The following is a 16,973-nucleotide window of genomic DNA, read 5'->3' on the forward strand; positions in this document are numbered from 1 at the left end:
ACATAATTATTAAGAGGACTCTGCAATTTATAAGCAATATTTAGATTCCTAAATGCAGCGGAGTGTGAAATGTACTAATGGTACTCAGGCATTTTTCTCACTCATTTTACACCTTCATCCCCTGCCACCATTATCATGGGTGTATTTGCCCTGTCCCCCTATTTGTCCATAGACTATTAATGTTTCAGCTAAACCATCCAACACCTAGAGTAAAAGAAACAAGGTTAATCTTCACCCTTTCACAAAACAAGAACCAAAGCTGCAGCAAGAGATATTTGACAGACCTTTATTTTTAAATTCTGGTGAGCCAAATCTAAACAAACCCCATATGCTGCCAAGACCAGGCACCCGCCAAGGTGAGAAATCTTGAGACAGATATCTAATCGCCATTCTGGTGAATGGGGAAGGGAGATGTTTATTTGTTTTTTAAGGGGAAAAGAGAAATAACTTCAGAGGAAAAATAGCAACATAATATTTATCAGTATAACAGGAAACACCACAATTAAAGAACCGATACGGAAGGAGACAACTATCTTTCTACTCAACAGTCTGTTTGTGGTAGACTCAGAGAACTGTCGTTGTGGGCAAACAATCTTAGTAAAATATGATGAATTTTTCCAGCAGATGAGGATAAGAACAAACACTTAACAATCCACTGGTCTAATGGATAGAACTCCAACACATCCTCTCCTAAATACTACTCATATGAGTACAAGTGGTGAGTTCACAAATACTAAACACAGAGCAGAAACCCTAGGGAGCAGGAGGAGAAAAAAAATTCTACTTGGTAACTCTGTGTGAACACACGGGCCCCTGGAAACACCATAAGGACTTCACTTGGAAGCCAAAGCAAAGTGAGACATTGTCAGAGAGGTGCACTCCAATGCTTCTCCTATTTAAAACAGCCTCTAGATGTCGACGGCCTGGCGGAAATTCTCACATAGCTAGGTTTTAAAAGACCAGGACAAAAAATTATATAGAGACAGTGATACCACTGTTCTCTTAAAATGCTATCTAGTGTTATACTGATAGATGATCTTCCTGAGCCAAGGATCGAGCCTAGGTCTCTCGGATTTGGGGCAGATTCTTTCTATCTGAGCCACGAGGGAAGCCCCAGATAGATCAATACATATTAGCAAAAAAGGAGGAGGGGGGAAACAGGCACACTCCAGGTTGTGATACTGTTTCTTCTTTATATCCTCTGTACTTTACAAGTTTGAAATTTATGATGAAATATACACTAATCTCATAATCAGAACTATCTGATGACATACTTTGCAAGGTTGAAAGCTTTTCAACGTACTTTTATTAAACTATACTGGCAGGCTGTGTAATTCAATGATTAAGTTTCTGAGTCTACCCTCATGAATAATGCTTACGTTCATCATTTCTATACTAATTCAGTACCAATCTTTGGTCTCAAGCATACTGACAACCAGGAAAAAAATAACTGAAATATCCACATTTGCTTCACTCGAATGTCTGAGTATTACTCTACATTGTACTCTGCACTCAAGGTAGTTATAACCAACACAGAGAAGTTAAAATACCAAGCAGACCTCCAGATCACATGCATTTATTTAGCTAATGAAGTCACTCTCTCAGAGTAAAATGTTCCACACTGAAATTCAAATACAGCCCTGTATCAGTAATAGTCTCCTCCCACATCAGGAAGTAATTCACATTGTGCATGCAGGATATCCAGATAAAAGGCAGAAAATGCCCACTTGTAAACAAACTTAACTTACACTGTGTTCTTACAAAACATTTAACAGAAGCACCTCCTCCCTTTTTCGTTCTCAATACAGGAAAAGCTTCCTCATCTCTTGGGAGGCTTATATTTAAAATGGATCTAAATCAAAGCACTGACGATAAAAAAAACATTTAAGAAGGTGCTCAAATTAACAATCCATTTCGAGGTTAATTAATCTCATTTTTCCCTACTCAATTGCATTCTCCGATCCCCCCACAAAAAAAGGCTAATTTCGCTTTCAGAAATAAAAAAGAAACCGGTTTAAAATACATACAGAAAAATAATGAAAGTAATCACTCTGATCATATATAAAAATAAAGGGTAATGAGGAAATTAAAGGATAAACAAGATAATCCAGAAATTATATATATAGCAAATAGAGGGAAAAGAATATTTTTAAGCTTGCATGGAGAAATTCTGGAAGAATACAGAGAAACTAATAAAAGCAGTTATTCTAGTGGGGAGAGGAGAGGACAAGGCAGATGGGGGATAGAAGCAGAAGTGAGCCTTCCCAAGGCATAACTTTTTGCATATTTTTTTCAAAAATGTAAGTGGATAGCCTGTTCAATAAGCTAAGTGAAAAACTATGCTAAGATTATTTGGACTGCTCACGATATTCCACCAACCACAGCCCTCATATAATGCAGATGTACAGAATCCCAGCTACGGAGTCAGGATGCCTGGAGTTCCCTGAGATACCACCAGCTGAACATCCTGAGAGCTCCAAGGAGGCACCCGTGCCCATATGGTGGTCACAGGAGCCAGACCATCAGCAGGGAAGTGGCAGAGCACCTCAACAGTGCTTCTCAGATGCCAACAGAGCCAGGCAGAAATTAGTTATGCATAGCAGAGCCCCCTGGAGAAGGAAATGGCAACCCACTCCAATACTCTTGCCTGGAAAATCCCATGGATGGAGGAGCCTGGTAGGTTACAGTCCCTGGGTTTGCAAAGAGTCAGACACAACTGAGTGACTTAACCTAACTCAGCAGAGCCCCCGCTTAACTCTATCTCCTTTTCTACTCATCTGAGTGCTAAGTCCTTAAAACATTTTTATGGGATGTCTAATAGAGCCACGTAAAAGTCCCCCACTATATTTTACCATGTCTTCAGTTCAGTTCAGTTGCTCAGTCGTGTCCGACTCTTTGCGACCCCATGAATTGCAGCACACCAGGCCTCACTGTCCATCATCAACTCCCGGAGTTCACGCAGATTTGCGTCCATCGAGTCAGTGATGCCATCCAGCCATCTCATCCTCTGTTGTTCCCTTCTCCTCCTACCCCAATCCCTCCCAGCATCAAAGTCTTTTCCAATGAGTCAACTCTTCTCATGAGGTGGCCAAAGTACTGGAGTTTCAGCTTCAGCATCATTCCTTCCAAAGAAATCCCAGGGTTGATCTCCTTCAGAATGGACTGGTTGGTTCTCCTTGCAGTCCAAGGGACTCGCAAGAGTCTTCTCCAACACCACACTTCAAAAGCATCAATTCTTTGGCGCTCAGCCTTCTTCACAGTCCAACTCTCACATCCATACATGACCACAGGAAAAACCATAGCCTTGACTAGACAGACCTTTGTTGGCAAAGTAATGTCTCTGCTTTTGAATATACTATCTAGGTTGCTCATAACTTTTCTTCCAAGGAGTAAGTGTCTTTTAATTTCATGGCTGCAGTCACCATCTGCAGTGATTTTGGAGCCCAAAAAAATAAAGTCTGACACTGTTTCCACTGTTTCCCCATCTATTTCCCATGAAGTGATGGGACCAGATGCCATGATCTTCGTTTTCTGAATGTTGAGCTTTAAGCCAGCTTTTTCACTCTCCACTTTCACTTTCATCAAGAGGCTTTTTAGTTCCTGTTCACTTTCTGCCATAAGGGTGGTGTCATCTGCATATCTGAAGTTATTGATATTTCTCCCAGCAGTCTTGATTCCAGCTTGTGCTTCATCCAGCCCAGGGTTTCTCATGATGTACTCTGCATATAAGTTAAATAAGCAGGGTGACAATATACAGCCTTGACAGACTCCTTTTCCTATTTGGAATCAGCCTGTTGTTTCATGTCCAGTTCTAACTGTTGCTTCCTGACCTGCATACAGATTTCTCAAGAGGCAGGTCAGGTGGTCTGGTATTCCCATCTCTTTCAGAATTTTCCACAGTTGATTGTGATCCACACAGTCAAAGGCTTTGGCATAGTCAATAAAGCAGAAATAGATGTTTTTCTGGAACTCTCTTGCTTTTACCATGATCCAGCGGATGTTGGCAATTTGATCTCTGGTTCCTGTGCCTTTTCTAAAACCAGCGTGAACATCAGGAAGTTCACGGTTCACATACTGCTGAAGCAATACCATGTGTTACTGCCATGTTAATCAGTCAGTTACTACACAGTCCTTCACACAGTACTTTCCCAGCTTTTAATCAGAAGGGGTAAAAAGTAGAGGAAAGAACAAAGGGATTTCCCTGTAGGAATAACCTCAAACTTATCTGTTCTCCTCAAGCAGACATTGTTTTTCTTTGGGGGGAGGGGAGATAATGTCTTGTGAAACAAATCAGAAGAATAAATGAAAATAGAAGAATACGAATGGAAGAAAATTTCCACCATCTCACAGAGGGGCGGGGGGGTGGCGGTGAATAAAATCTTATTCCAGAAGGGTTTATATTTGCGTTTTAAAATATAATTTTTAGACGAAGCAAGCTAAAAACACCTAAAATCAGTATTTTACATGTATAGGAGTGCCACTGTCCTTCAAACTTACAGGCAGGTAAGTTATATACCAATTTAAATTGGTAATTTGGAAATCAGAACAGATTTTCCTTCTAGGCATAATGTTATCAATAATGGTTAATTCCATTCCTTAATATTTACTTGCGTATCAGATCATTCACACAAAGTGGTAAACTACCTGAATAAGGACCTCATTTCCCTTGTACCCCTCGCAACTCAGCACTAACAGAATAACCCCAAACACACCTCATGTACGGAGGACTATCCCACCATCTTCAATGGACCAGATTCCTAACCCACAACACAGATTGGTGTTTCCAAAACTCTGGTTCATCAGAATCACCTGGGGGTACTTGTCAGGCAGGCGTGTTCCTGGCCTCACCCCAGACTTGCTGACTCAGAGTCTCCAGAATCTCCGTGAATCTGTTTTTAAACAGGTCCCTGGTGCCTCTGATGACTCAGAATATGTGGGAAACACCAGATGAATGAAATAGTGCTAGCAACTGTTCTGCACCCACAGGTGCTCAGGGAATGCTGAGATCGGAACAGAGCCCCTCAAATTCTGAACGGGGACGTGAAATCAGGTAGCAGCGGGGTTTAGGCTCTGGCAACTCCCTGGACAACTGAGATAGATAAAGGAGATGCTCTTAGAGCTTCCCAGGTGGTGCAGCGGTGAAGAATCTGCCTGCTAATGCAGGAGGCACAAGAGACATGGGTTTGATCCCTGTGGGGAGAAGATCCCCTGGAGAAGGAAATGGCAAACCACCCCAGTATTCACGGGCAAAGGAGCCTGGCGGGCTACAATCCATGGGGTCACAAAGAGTCAGACATGACTGAGCTCCTGAGTATCCACACTTAGAGCTAAGAACCCAGCGGGAGCTCAGTTGGGTCTGCAGTTCCTACAAAGAGAAGGGAGGAAATGGAGGTGCACAGGGCCCCCAGACATTTGCACAGAGGCTCCAGGAGAGGGGCTCGCTTCCCCCATCCCCAGCCCCACAAGCCAAACCCCTGTAAGGCAAAAAGAAACCACCACCCTTCACACATTCCTGTCAGGAACTACATGTACTTTAAGATCCTGGGCAGAACTCTCTGGTTTTCAGATGGGAAATAGCTGTGTATTTATCTCTGACCCAAGCTTTATCTTCTCAGGTTCAGTGAAGAGCCACCTGAGGTAGTACATGGACATCCACGTGCACCCAGATGCTAACTCAGCCGTCACTGTCATCAAAACAACAGCAAAAATTAAATACACATTAGCTGTGTGCGGGCACTGTGCTAAGTACTTCAGAGGCATATCTCCAATTTCTTGGCTATTTGATAATAGTTTGAGAGGTTTCAAAACGAAGAGAAGGAAAAGGGACAAGGCCAAAAGACTTACGACTCCCCCCCACCTCCGATATTTGACAGGCTTTTGTCATATCCTCTTGGCGTCAGTTTCCCTCATCTGAGTACAGAATGTCATGATTTGAGGAGAGATAGTACCATGGACTGTGAAGAAAGCTGAGAGCCGAAGAATTGATGCTTTTGAACTGTGGTGTTGGAAAAGACTCTTGAGAGTCCCTTGGACTGCAAGGAGATCCAACCAGTCCATCCTAAAGGAGATCAGTCCTGGGTGTTCTTTGGAAGGAATGATGCTAAAGCTGAAACTCCAATACTTTGGCCACCTCATGCAAAGAGCTGACTCATTGGAAAAGGCTCTGATGCTGGGAGGGATTGGGGGCAGGAGGAGAAGGGGACGACAGAGGATGAGATGGCTGGATGTCATCACCAACTCAATGGACATGAGTCTGAGTGAACTCTGGGAGTTGGTGATGGACAGGGAGGCCTGGCATGCTGCGATTCATGGGATCACAAAGAGTCGGACACGACTGAGTGACTGAACTGAACTGAGTACCACGGAATGGTTAGGACAGGCTCTGGACACAAGTCTGCCTGGGTTCAAATCCCAGCTCTGTCACTTATTAGCTGTGAATGTGGACAAGTTATTTGTGCCTTAGCTGCATCATCTTTCAAACAAACAACAATATCTGCCTCATGAAGCTGCTGTACATAGTAAAGTGTCTGGCCTACAGCAAGTACTCTGACATCAGCTGTCCTCATTATCAGGCAATACAAATCACCAAAAAGACAGCCCAGAAACTGGAATTGTGCTGCTGCCTAGATATCAATATCTCTTTTCTGTTGTTGTTGGAGAGATACTAAACATTCTCACAGATATATTTAATTCAGAATGAAAGGGACTGAGACTGGGACCTCCAGGGCCTTTTCTCAGAAGAGCCTTCATTCAGAAACAGAAGGTCCATATCTTTTGCTACATTTGTCTGACGTGCTACTAAAGCACCCGTTTTTAGAATTGCAGACCACAAATGTAACATGTGAAAGCAAGATGGCCATTGGCACCATCCTGCTGATTTTGAACTTTAAACCTTGCAAAATTAATTCACTCTGGGATATAAACCAATTTGAGGAGAAACAGAGCTAAATAAATAAGTTAGTAGATACCTAGTTAGGTGCAAGTCATTTTATTTTACATTTAAACTGTGATTTTTAAAATATATTAAAATGATAGCCAGAGAAAAACACTGCATGAGTTTTCTGTTTCTAAATTTTCTTTCAAAATATTAAGACTCTCAAAGACTTCTCTCTCATTGTGTAAGTTTTCTCATTCGTTAGTCCCAATCCTAATACATACAAATGAAATTTTAATATTGGCTCTTCCTCTTATATAGAGGAAAAACTAGGTAATTACTAAATAAATCATTTCTACCTAATCCAAATAATTATAGTTTCAATACCCAGATGTCAAAGAGTAGATTGATGTTTTGGCTTAAACAATATAGGCTCATAATATTTTTTTCAAAAATAACTCTCCTTTTTAGAAATCTAACACATGACGATTGCATTTAAACAATTCTCTTTCCAAAATGTTAACACTTTACAAAGATGAAGAGGAAGCTATGAATGGACTGTGGGCAGGACATACACAAATTTGAAACAAGTACCTGCCTGATCTGTTTTGAAAACGACTAACCCCTCAAGATGTAACACTGCATGCACTCCACGTGTGTAAAATATGAGTTGAAAGAGTCTGTGAGGTCATAAAGAATTTACTTCAGAACAAATGTTAAGAATCAGAGACAGAATATTGATCAAAGTTGCATTGACAAAATCATCTGAGATACCACTGTTATCAAAAGTTGGCTTAAAACTCAACATTCAGAAAACTAAGATTATGGCATCTGGTCCCATCACTTCGTGGCAAATAGGTGGGGAAACAATGGAAACAGTGATAGACTTTATTTTGGGGGCTCCAAAATCACTGCAGATGGTGACTGCAACCATGAAACTAAAAGACGCTTGCTCCTTGGAAGAAATGTTATGATCAACTTAGACAGCATATTAAAAAGCAGAGACCTTACTTCCCTGGTGGCTCAGACGGTAAAAAAGCATCTGTCTACAATGGGGGTAGACCTAGGTTCGATCCCTGGGTTGGGAAGTTCCCTGGAGAAGGAAAAGGCAACCCACTCCAGTACTCTTGCCTAGAAAATCCCATGGACGGAGAAGCCTGGTGTCCATGGGGTCCCAAAGAGTCGGACATGACTGAGTGACTTTACTTTTACCTTACTTTGCCAACAAAGGTCCGTCTAGTCAAAGCTATGGTTTTTCCAGTAGTCATGTATGGATGTGAGAGTTGGACTATAAAGAACGCTGAGGGCAGAAGAATTGATGCTTTTGAACTGTGGTGTTGGAGAAGACTTTTGAGAGTCCCTTGGACTGCAAAGAGATCCAACCAGTTCATCCTAAAGGAAATCAGTCCTGAATGTTCAATGGAAGGACTGATGTTGAAGCGAAACTCCAATCCTTTGGCCACCTGATGCAAAGAACTGATTCATTTGAAAAGACCCTGATGCTGGGAAAGATTGAGGACGGGAGGAGAAAGGGATAACAGAGGATGAGATGGTTGGATGGCATCACTGACTCGATGGACATGAGTTTGAGTAAACTCCGGGAGCTGGCGATGGACAGGGAGGCCTAGCATGCTGCAGTCCATGGGGTCACAAAGAGTCAGACACGATGGAGTGGCTGAACTGAACCCCTCATTAGAATTGCAAAATGCCAAAACTGGGAAGGCCCATAGGGGTTATTTTAGTCTCTATTTTACAAACAAGGAAAGGAGGTTTTGAATAAATTGCTCCAATATGCGTTAGAAAATGGCAGAGGTAAAGTCGGACTCAAGTCTCAGGATTCTGAATCCAGTGAGCTTCCCCATCCATTTTAACACTCCTCCCCGTGCTCTAAGAACACAGGGGTACTTGTTAAAATACTGGAGACTCTGGCTCAACAGGCTTTGGAAAGGTCTGGGAATTTGTAACTTTAATGAGAGTTCCAGGCAGTTCTTAAGGTCTGGCTAGTATGGGGAACACTGCTTCATCTCATGCAGTCTCCTTAACCTGAGGTACAATCTGGTCACTCAGCTGTCAGTTTCTATTAATACATTTAGGGACCATCCAGGGATTAGAGGTGGGTGGAGACTTCATTTCCACACCAACATCCTCCCTAGTATGTGGTATGTTTCAATGAAAGCAAGTCTAATGCCAATTTCACCAGAAATAACAAACATTAATCAGCAGGCACGCAGGCACAAAAAGCCATCACACAACCTGCTCTTAAAAGTGCAGTCAAGTCTCTACTCTGTCTTCTGAATTGACAAGCGCCCTGCATGAAAGGTTCATTCTGAGGAAGAAGAAAAGATGTTCTGACATCGGGACCAGTCAACCCTCTGGTTGGGTCAGGGGAACAGTCATTGTGAGGCAGGACAACATGCATCACTCAGAAAGTGATTAGGCTACAGCGTCTGCCTAATACAGACACTACAAACCCAAACTTGTTTATGTAAAAATAGTGCTCATACAATCTTTCTGCTGGTTAGCTATCTTGACCACCACTTATCTCACCTACAAAAACTGTATACATTCTACCAAGGCTGTCACGTGTGGGTGCACACGCTGAGAACCACACCTACCCCATGGAAGCAGGGCTAACAAATACTAAGGTATGAATGGTGCGCCCTAGAATTGTGCAACACAGCAAACCTCCCTGAACTTAGAACACTTCTAGAATCTTCTGAGGGGGAGAACAATCTACTTTTCTGGAACTGTAAGGGAAAAAAAGCCAACAAATCATCTTTTTTCCTATTCTGTTTCAACAATTACATTTTGTATTCACCCAGGAAGCACTGTTAAGGTGAAGTTTGGGACTAAAATCGGAAGACTTGTTTGTCTGTCTGTATATACCTCTTACTAATTCCAGAACTTCCATTTCTTTGTCTGTAAAACAGACACTACAACCTGTCCCTCCTACCTCACCAGGTTTTGAATCAAATAATCGATGTGAAAAACACTCTTTCAATTATAAAAGTGCTACATAGTGTAATGTTATTACTAATTATAAAAAGAAACAAATCACACAGGGTTTAAAAATAAAACAAGGCTGTGAGGTTGCGTGTATACTGATTTCTGCAAAGAAAAGTCTGTTCCGATTGTTTACAGAGCCAAGATGTAACCACCCACATTTCTGGCCACTGTCACGATTTTCAATGGGAACTTATTTTGTCAGCAAAATTAATGACATTTGACTTCTGTGGTGAGAAGTTTTCTGGTAGTTAAGCTCATAACCTTAAAGAGGTAGAGAGTTTACTTTTTCATTTGCTTTTAGAGTAATTGTCTCGTTCTGCAGACTTGCAGCAGTCAGTATACCAGTCCCTCCCAAAGGTTTTGTAATGATTCTTGCTGACACTGAGCACTAAAAAACTAAATATTAGTTCAGTTCAAATGTCGACTGAGGTAGTGCATTCCAGACACTGTTTTAAACTTTAAAACACAAAGATACAGTCACCCTTGACCCTAGGAGCTTGCTATCTAGCAGAAGGGAGCAGAAATGAATAGATTTCGGCCGATACTGGTAAATGTGGGAACAGAGGTATAAAAGAGATGTCCATACTGGATACCATGGGAGCTCTCTCTCCAACCTGGTAGTGTCAGAGGAAGCATTAGGAGAGTCTGTAAGGATAAGCAGGAGGAAAAAAGTCAAGTGTGTTATCCCCAATCATGACAAAAAATTATTTTGGATGACTAACTATGAGACTGTGAGGAATGGCAAACTTGACTAGATACTTCTCAGAATTATTGAGGCAGGGGACTGGCCCACAGGACTAAAATGCTGGTTCTATATTGAAAAGATAACGTGTATCCATTTTTTCAACAGTTCCCTCACACCTCTGATATGTAGAGACCCATCAGGCTGTGAAATATACACACACCACTGCTACACTCTGGCTTCTGATCAACTGTTAGTTGTTACTTGCTCCTTGGGAGACTCATTACAAGGTTTATCTGACAAGAAGGATGAAATTAACAGTCATCACTATCCTTGGGACTGTTTATGAAATGTATCTAAACTGTTCCCCATTCCCACATGACCCTAAAAGGGATGGGATATAAGCAATGGGTCAGTAGGTGAGCCAATCAGAAGGTCTGGGCTCGAGGCCTGCCTGTGCCATTAGCCCACCACCTAACCTGGCCTTAATCACTTCGACTCTCTTGGACCCCCATGTTAAGCGTTAATGAAAGAGATGACCTTTACAGTCGGTTCCAAGTCTAAATGTCAGTGCCTCCATTCTAATGGAACATGTTATGAACACCTGACTAAAAAGGGACAAAAATTACTTCAAAATGTAGCTTTTACACAGAAATAAGACATTTTAAAAAAGAAGAAAAATCTTACCTGAGTCTAAATAAGATGAATGCATAACGTTTCAACTCATTTTAGCATATAAAAAAGTTAAGTGTGAAGGTAAAAAAACCATAGAAACACGTTTATAGTTCAGATTTCGTCTCTACATTTGTACCTCTACTCTCAGACATAACTATATTCAATAAAAGCTTTATATCTCCATCACTGAAAAAAAAAAAAAGATGAGCCAGGTTTTCTGGGATGAAATCAAAGATTCAAAAAAACTTGTGAAAACTTAAAAAGAGTTATTTTAGTCACTAATTAGGATGACCTTAGTTAACTCAGGTAATTGGCAGGGGGGATTTGGCTGCAAATCTTAGCTATTGGTGCATATCTATGAAAAGAGAGAAAAGTGATACATTTAAATGTAAAACAAAACTGTCTAAAGAAGGAATTCTGAACCTTCAGGGAGTTTTTTCTAGTCTTTCAATTCCCACAATAGATCAGTTCACCTAGCAATCAGATCTGCCTCATCATAGCATTCCTCAAGGGTGAAATTCTCCTTCACCTACACACAGACACTACATGGGAAAGGTATAGAAGCAACTCGTGATTATGGGATGACCAGGACTTTCTACTAAGACAATATATCCTAATGCATGAGGTCATTATTCACTTTAAGTAGATATATTCTACTTAGGTCCAACAATTTTGAGACTGATTTTTCTTCTTCTCTGACTTTTTTTTTAGAGGGCAGGGTTGGGATACAGGGAACTCTCCCTGGGTGGGAAGAGCCCACAACTTATAAGGATGTGTTGACAGCAATATCAAAGAGATGAACTGTAAAATGTAAAACCATTATGTGATAACTTCACAACTTGGAGAAAGATGTATGACAACAAGCAATCTCACTGATATTAAAGTACTAAAAACGAACTCTTCCAGTTGTAAGGTGGTAAAATATAGTTAAGCTGCTCTAGGAAGAAGGAAAAAAAAATTAAAACCAGCTATTCAAGACTGCATATGAAGTAATTCGAAGAGACACAGTATTTCATCCTGAGCTGCTGAAATCTAAGCCGTGTGTTACACCTCCCCTCCCACCCTGCAATCCATCTCCACTTTACTCTTCACGTTTAGGATTATGATCAAGTCCACCTACCAAAAGGAGAGAAACCACACAAACATCACGCTTAAAGTTTCTCTATTTTGGGCCAGCAGGAAATTCCAGTTACTTCATTCACTAGAGCTAGTTAAGCTACTGAACTGAAATGCTTGCATGAAGAGATCACTACCTAGGGACAGATACTTGATTCTCAGGGTTGGAGGAGGTCAGACAAGGACGATTGGAATTTTGAGTCTCACTACAAAGTCAAGGACCCCTGAATTACAAAGAACTGGTCGGCGAAGCGGTTAGGGGTCGGCAAGAATTAGCACCAAAAGAGAAAACCCTGAACTAAAAGCATACTTTTATTTTTAAGAGCACCGGTCAGAGAAGTGACCGGCAGCCCCAACACTCTGAGAACCTTTGAGATTTTCACAAACGGATCCTCTTGAAGTCTCGAGGATTAGAATCATCATAAATCCATACCCATCCAGTACCCTGGCTCCTCCAACAGGCTACGTTCCTCTGACCCTTTTCCCACGACCTTGGCTCCTCCTCTGCCGACAGCGCCCCAGGGGCTCCTCTCAGCCTCCTACACAGAGAGAAGGACCGGACAGACGGACAGCCCAAAGCCATCAGGGCGCCCACTCCATCGAGGCGGCCAGCAACCTTCGGAACCCGAGAGCGCCGCACGCGCCCGCCACCTGCACGGCCACCGGGTCTCGGATCACGCCATCCCCACTCGGGAGCCCGACCCTCGCGCGGGCGGCTCCGAGGCTCAGCGCGGACTCCCGAGAGCCGGCCTGGAGCCGCCAGGGGGCGAGAGGGAGCAGCCAGCCCGGCGCCTCCCCGCCTCGTTCCCTTCCCCCGAGCCTCCCTCCACTCACGGATTTTCACTCGGCGGTGGTCCAGGCGCGCGGTGGCGGCGTGCAGGGCGTCGAGGCGGCGGTGCAGCGCGGCGGTGCGGCGGCCCAGGGCAGCCGCCTGGCTCTCGAGCTCGCCGAAGATGTCCCCGGCGCAGCGCGACAGGTCGGCGAGCTGCGCTAGCAGGCAGACCAGGGCGTGCGAGCTGACCTGCTCCAGCGAGCGGAAGAGCGGCGCGTCCGCCGCCCCGGCCGCCTCGGGCCGGCGCAGCCGCGCGGGCCCCACGGTCCTCTGGTGGAAGGGCATGGCCGGGGGGCGGCGCGGGAGCGCGGCGCTCAGTCCAGCCCCAGTCTGCGCGGGGCGCGAGTCCGCATCCAACACAAAGAAAAGTCCGGGCGGCGGCGGGGCGCTGAGGGCCGGCGGAGCTCCTGCCCGCCGGGGAGCAGCGAGGCGAGCGGGCGGGACGGACCGACGGGCGGGCGGCGAAGAAGGGAGAGGCGGCCGCCCGGGGAGCCGCGGCGAAGGGCTTCGGGGGGTCCGAGTGGCGGCCGCCTGGCGCCCGGCGGCGACCTTCCAGCCGCCGGGGCTCCCGAGCCGCGCGGCCAGAGGAAGTTCGAGGAGCAGCTCCCGAGCTGGGGGCGCGGCGGCGAGTTGGAGACGCGAGTCCCACTGAAGTTTGCAGGGAGGCAGGAAAGAGCCGGCGGCTCCTTCCCTCCCTCCCGATTGGAGAGGGAGGAGGAAGCGGGGGAAGTGCCGCCGACACCGGGCAAGAGGGAGGGGAGGCGAGAGAAAGGAAAGGGGGAGGAGAAAAGGGCCGGCCCGGGGAACCACCTGCGGCTCCCGCGGCCGCCGCGCCCGGCGCCCGCGGGGAGGTGGTGGCCCCGCGCCTGGGCGCACCCTGGCCGGCCGGGCACTGTCGCCGGTTCCCGGGTCTCCGATGTCTCTGCCACACTTCCCGCCAGAGCCTCCCGGCGGCTGGACAGAGCCTTCGACCGCCCCCGGCCCAGTGCGGGGAGGGGTGGGCCCCGGGGGGGCGGAGGCGGCAAGCCCAGCTGCGGCTGCTCACCTGCGCTCCTGCCCGCGAGGCCCAGGTCAGCGCACCCCCACCCCGCGGGGACACCCCGGGGCCTCTGTGGGTCCCCAGGAGTTCTCCAGTCCCCCCACTGGAAAGCGGCCAGGGCTTCCGGGCTGCTGTGGTGGATCTAAATGAGGACATCGTTAGATCGTCCAGTGGCTAGTGGTTTTGTAACAGACAAGGAGTGCGCGCCTCCAAATTAGGGGGAGGAGGAGGACTCTAAGGACTTATTTTTGCAGGGGGGCTCCAAGTGTTTGTTGGCAAGATGGCTCCTCCCTTGCCTCCCTCCCTTCCATCTGGAAAGGTCCTGGCTGAAATGTGCCGAACCTGGGTTTCTTCCCCCAGGCATGTGTGTGTGTGTGTGTATGTGTGTTGGGAAAGTGGGGAACGCAAGGGGATAAGGGGCGGAACAGAACCTAGAACCCTGAATTATGTACCTGGGAGACGTTTAGTTAAATGCTACTGAGGTCATGGCCGTAGAACACCCCACTAACTCAAACCTTCTGGTTAGAAGCGTTTTCGGAGTCCAGTACCCCGAAGCCAAAACCCGGCTGACCTCATCGCGATGTTTGCTCAGCAAAGGGATCTCGGTTCTTTGGTTTCTGCCCCCCATGTGACCCGAATTGCCGTGCTGTTGGGCTGCAGTTTGGGAATCAGTCTCCCAGAGCGGTGCTGATTGTACTACAAAGTGGCTCCCCTTTCTCTGAGAGATATGAGTGCAAGACCAACAGGCCTGAGAGAGCCCTCCAGATGAAAGTTAGTGAACAGAAATGGGCTTTGGTCTTTTTCCCTTGTTGTACAACTGATCATTTTTCACAATAGGGACGAATAACAATCTCATAATCACCCACTCTGACCACCTTTGTGGTGTTCTGAGGCACAAAGGAACTGCTGCTCTCCCTGAAAAAAATCCTTTGAAAGTTATGAAGCACTGTATAAACATCAGGTACAGTATAAAAGTGTGCGATTGCCACAGGAAGTATCTGCTGAGCGCCTGTGTGTGAAGCATGGGCTAGAAATAAAAGTACCGTCAGCAAAGCGGACTCCTTCCCATCCATTAGGGTGCTCCCAGTGCAAGGGGCCGGAAATAACCTGCTGAATTCACAGACCTACAATTCACCTATTTAAGGTATACAGTTCAGTGGCTTTTTTTTTTTTTTTTTTTGTATATTCACAGTGTTAGAACATGAATAGATATTGGAATATTCAGAGAGAAAACATGAAATGATGTTCAAAAACTAATTAGATGAAGCAATATTATTAAAACATTTTTCCCTTAAATAAATGCTTGAAAGCCAGGTCTGGCTCAAGATGCCACTATGAGAACCATGACAGTGCCTGCCTCAGTGGGCCATCTCCACCTCCTCTGCTGCTGACAGAACTCGCCTTGTGTACTGGTATGTCCAGCCTCTGAAATAACTCATAATCTTTCTGTCCCATCCTGTTCTGACAGTTAGTGGTCAGGTGTGACCCAACTATAAGCCAATAAATTTTAAGGGGAAGTGGGAGGCTTCAAGAAATATTCACCTCCTTGATGAGACAAGAAAGAAAAGAGGGCTCTCTCATTCTCCCCTCTCTGGTCAAACCCTGCCTCCTGCCTTTGAATGTACTCAGATCATGATGGAATGTACTCAGATCATGATGGAATGTCTGAAACAGTGGCAGGATCTCGAGGCCATGAGAGACAGCCCTGGAGAATAAAAGCCATCATGCAAATACTGCACTTACCCCATAAGGATGACCCTGTATGCCCTTAAGTGCTTCCCAGGTGGCACTAGTGATAAAGAACCCACCTGCCAATGCAGGAGACATAAGAGACAGGTTCGATCCCTGGGTTGGGAAGATCCCCTGGAGGAGGACTTGGCAATCCACTGCAGCATTTGTAACTGGAGAATCCCATGGACAGAGGAGCCTGGCAGCCAACTGTCCATAGAACTGCAGAGTCAGACACGACTGAAGCAATTTAACACACACATATATGCACTTAAAGTAAATCCTTGTGGTCTGGGGACCAGGAACAATAGCATCACCTGTGATCTTGTTAGACCTACAGAATCTCAGGCCTTAGACTGACTGAATCTAGTTTAACAAGCTCCCCAGGTGATTCAGATGTATTTACAGTTTGAGAAGCACTAGCTAAACTCCTGTGGGGTGAATTTTCCTTTTACTTCAGTCAAATGCATAGGAATTTATGAAGAGAAAAAATACTGGGTGATCAAGGGATTGAAGATTCTGGAGAGAATTAAGTGAGTATGGAAGGATGAGATCAAGAATACAGATGAAGTTGCCAGATGGCCTAGGTGTCCAATAAGGAGAGAGCAAAAATCATCTGTTTGGAGCGGATATAAGAAAGAGGAAATGGTGGGGAGTTTCTTAGCAACTCAACAAGCGGTGGATATAAGAATTACTGAATAAGAGCTTAGGTGAACTGGATGACCTGTGTACGAGGTACATGGATCTAACTTTCCCTGCACTCTAGAAGCCCCGAAGCAGAACACATGGTTGCAAATTAGCACAGTGGGAATTTCAGGGGGATCAAGGTCACAATTAAGATCATCATTAAAAGGTTGACTGTGGAGTATCCAGTTGATTAAAGAATGCAGTGGACGAATTAAATAAATGGCCTGAGTTCCATGGGAGAGTTTCAAGCATGCAGTCCTGGGTTGGCCCAGGACTTCATGGAATGGGCCTGAAAAGTGGCTGCAGAGAAATATCAGGAAAAAAAAAAAAAGGC

The 16,973-nt window shown here is 45.1% G+C and overlaps 2 protein-coding genes across 2 annotated transcripts in view; one reads left to right on the forward strand and one right to left on the reverse strand.

Moving 5' to 3' along the window:
• The window catches only part of NHSL1 (NHS like 1), a 261,608-nt gene extending 248,138 nt beyond the window's left edge, over nucleotides 1-13,470 (reverse strand). The window contains exon 1 of the mRNA XM_052646004.1: nucleotides 13,188-13,470. Coding sequence (XP_052501964.1) covers nucleotides 13,188-13,470 — 283 coding nt within the window. The remainder of the gene's footprint in view (nucleotides 1-13,187) is intronic.
• Nucleotides 13,471-14,709: 1,239 nt separating this feature from the next.
• CCDC28A (coiled-coil domain containing 28A) overlaps nucleotides 14,710-16,973 on the forward strand; it is an 88,801-nt gene continuing 86,537 nt past the window's right edge. The window contains exons 1-2 of the mRNA XM_052645618.1: nucleotides 14,710-14,806; nucleotides 15,535-15,636. Coding sequence (XP_052501578.1) covers nucleotides 14,710-14,806; nucleotides 15,535-15,636 — 199 coding nt within the window. The remainder of the gene's footprint in view (nucleotides 14,807-15,534; nucleotides 15,637-16,973) is intronic.

Source organism: Budorcas taxicolor, chromosome 9 (genome assembly GCF_023091745.1).
Source record: "Budorcas taxicolor isolate Tak-1 chromosome 9, Takin1.1, whole genome shotgun sequence".
In the NCBI taxonomy this organism is placed as follows: Eukaryota; Metazoa; Chordata; class Mammalia; order Artiodactyla; family Bovidae; genus Budorcas; species Budorcas taxicolor.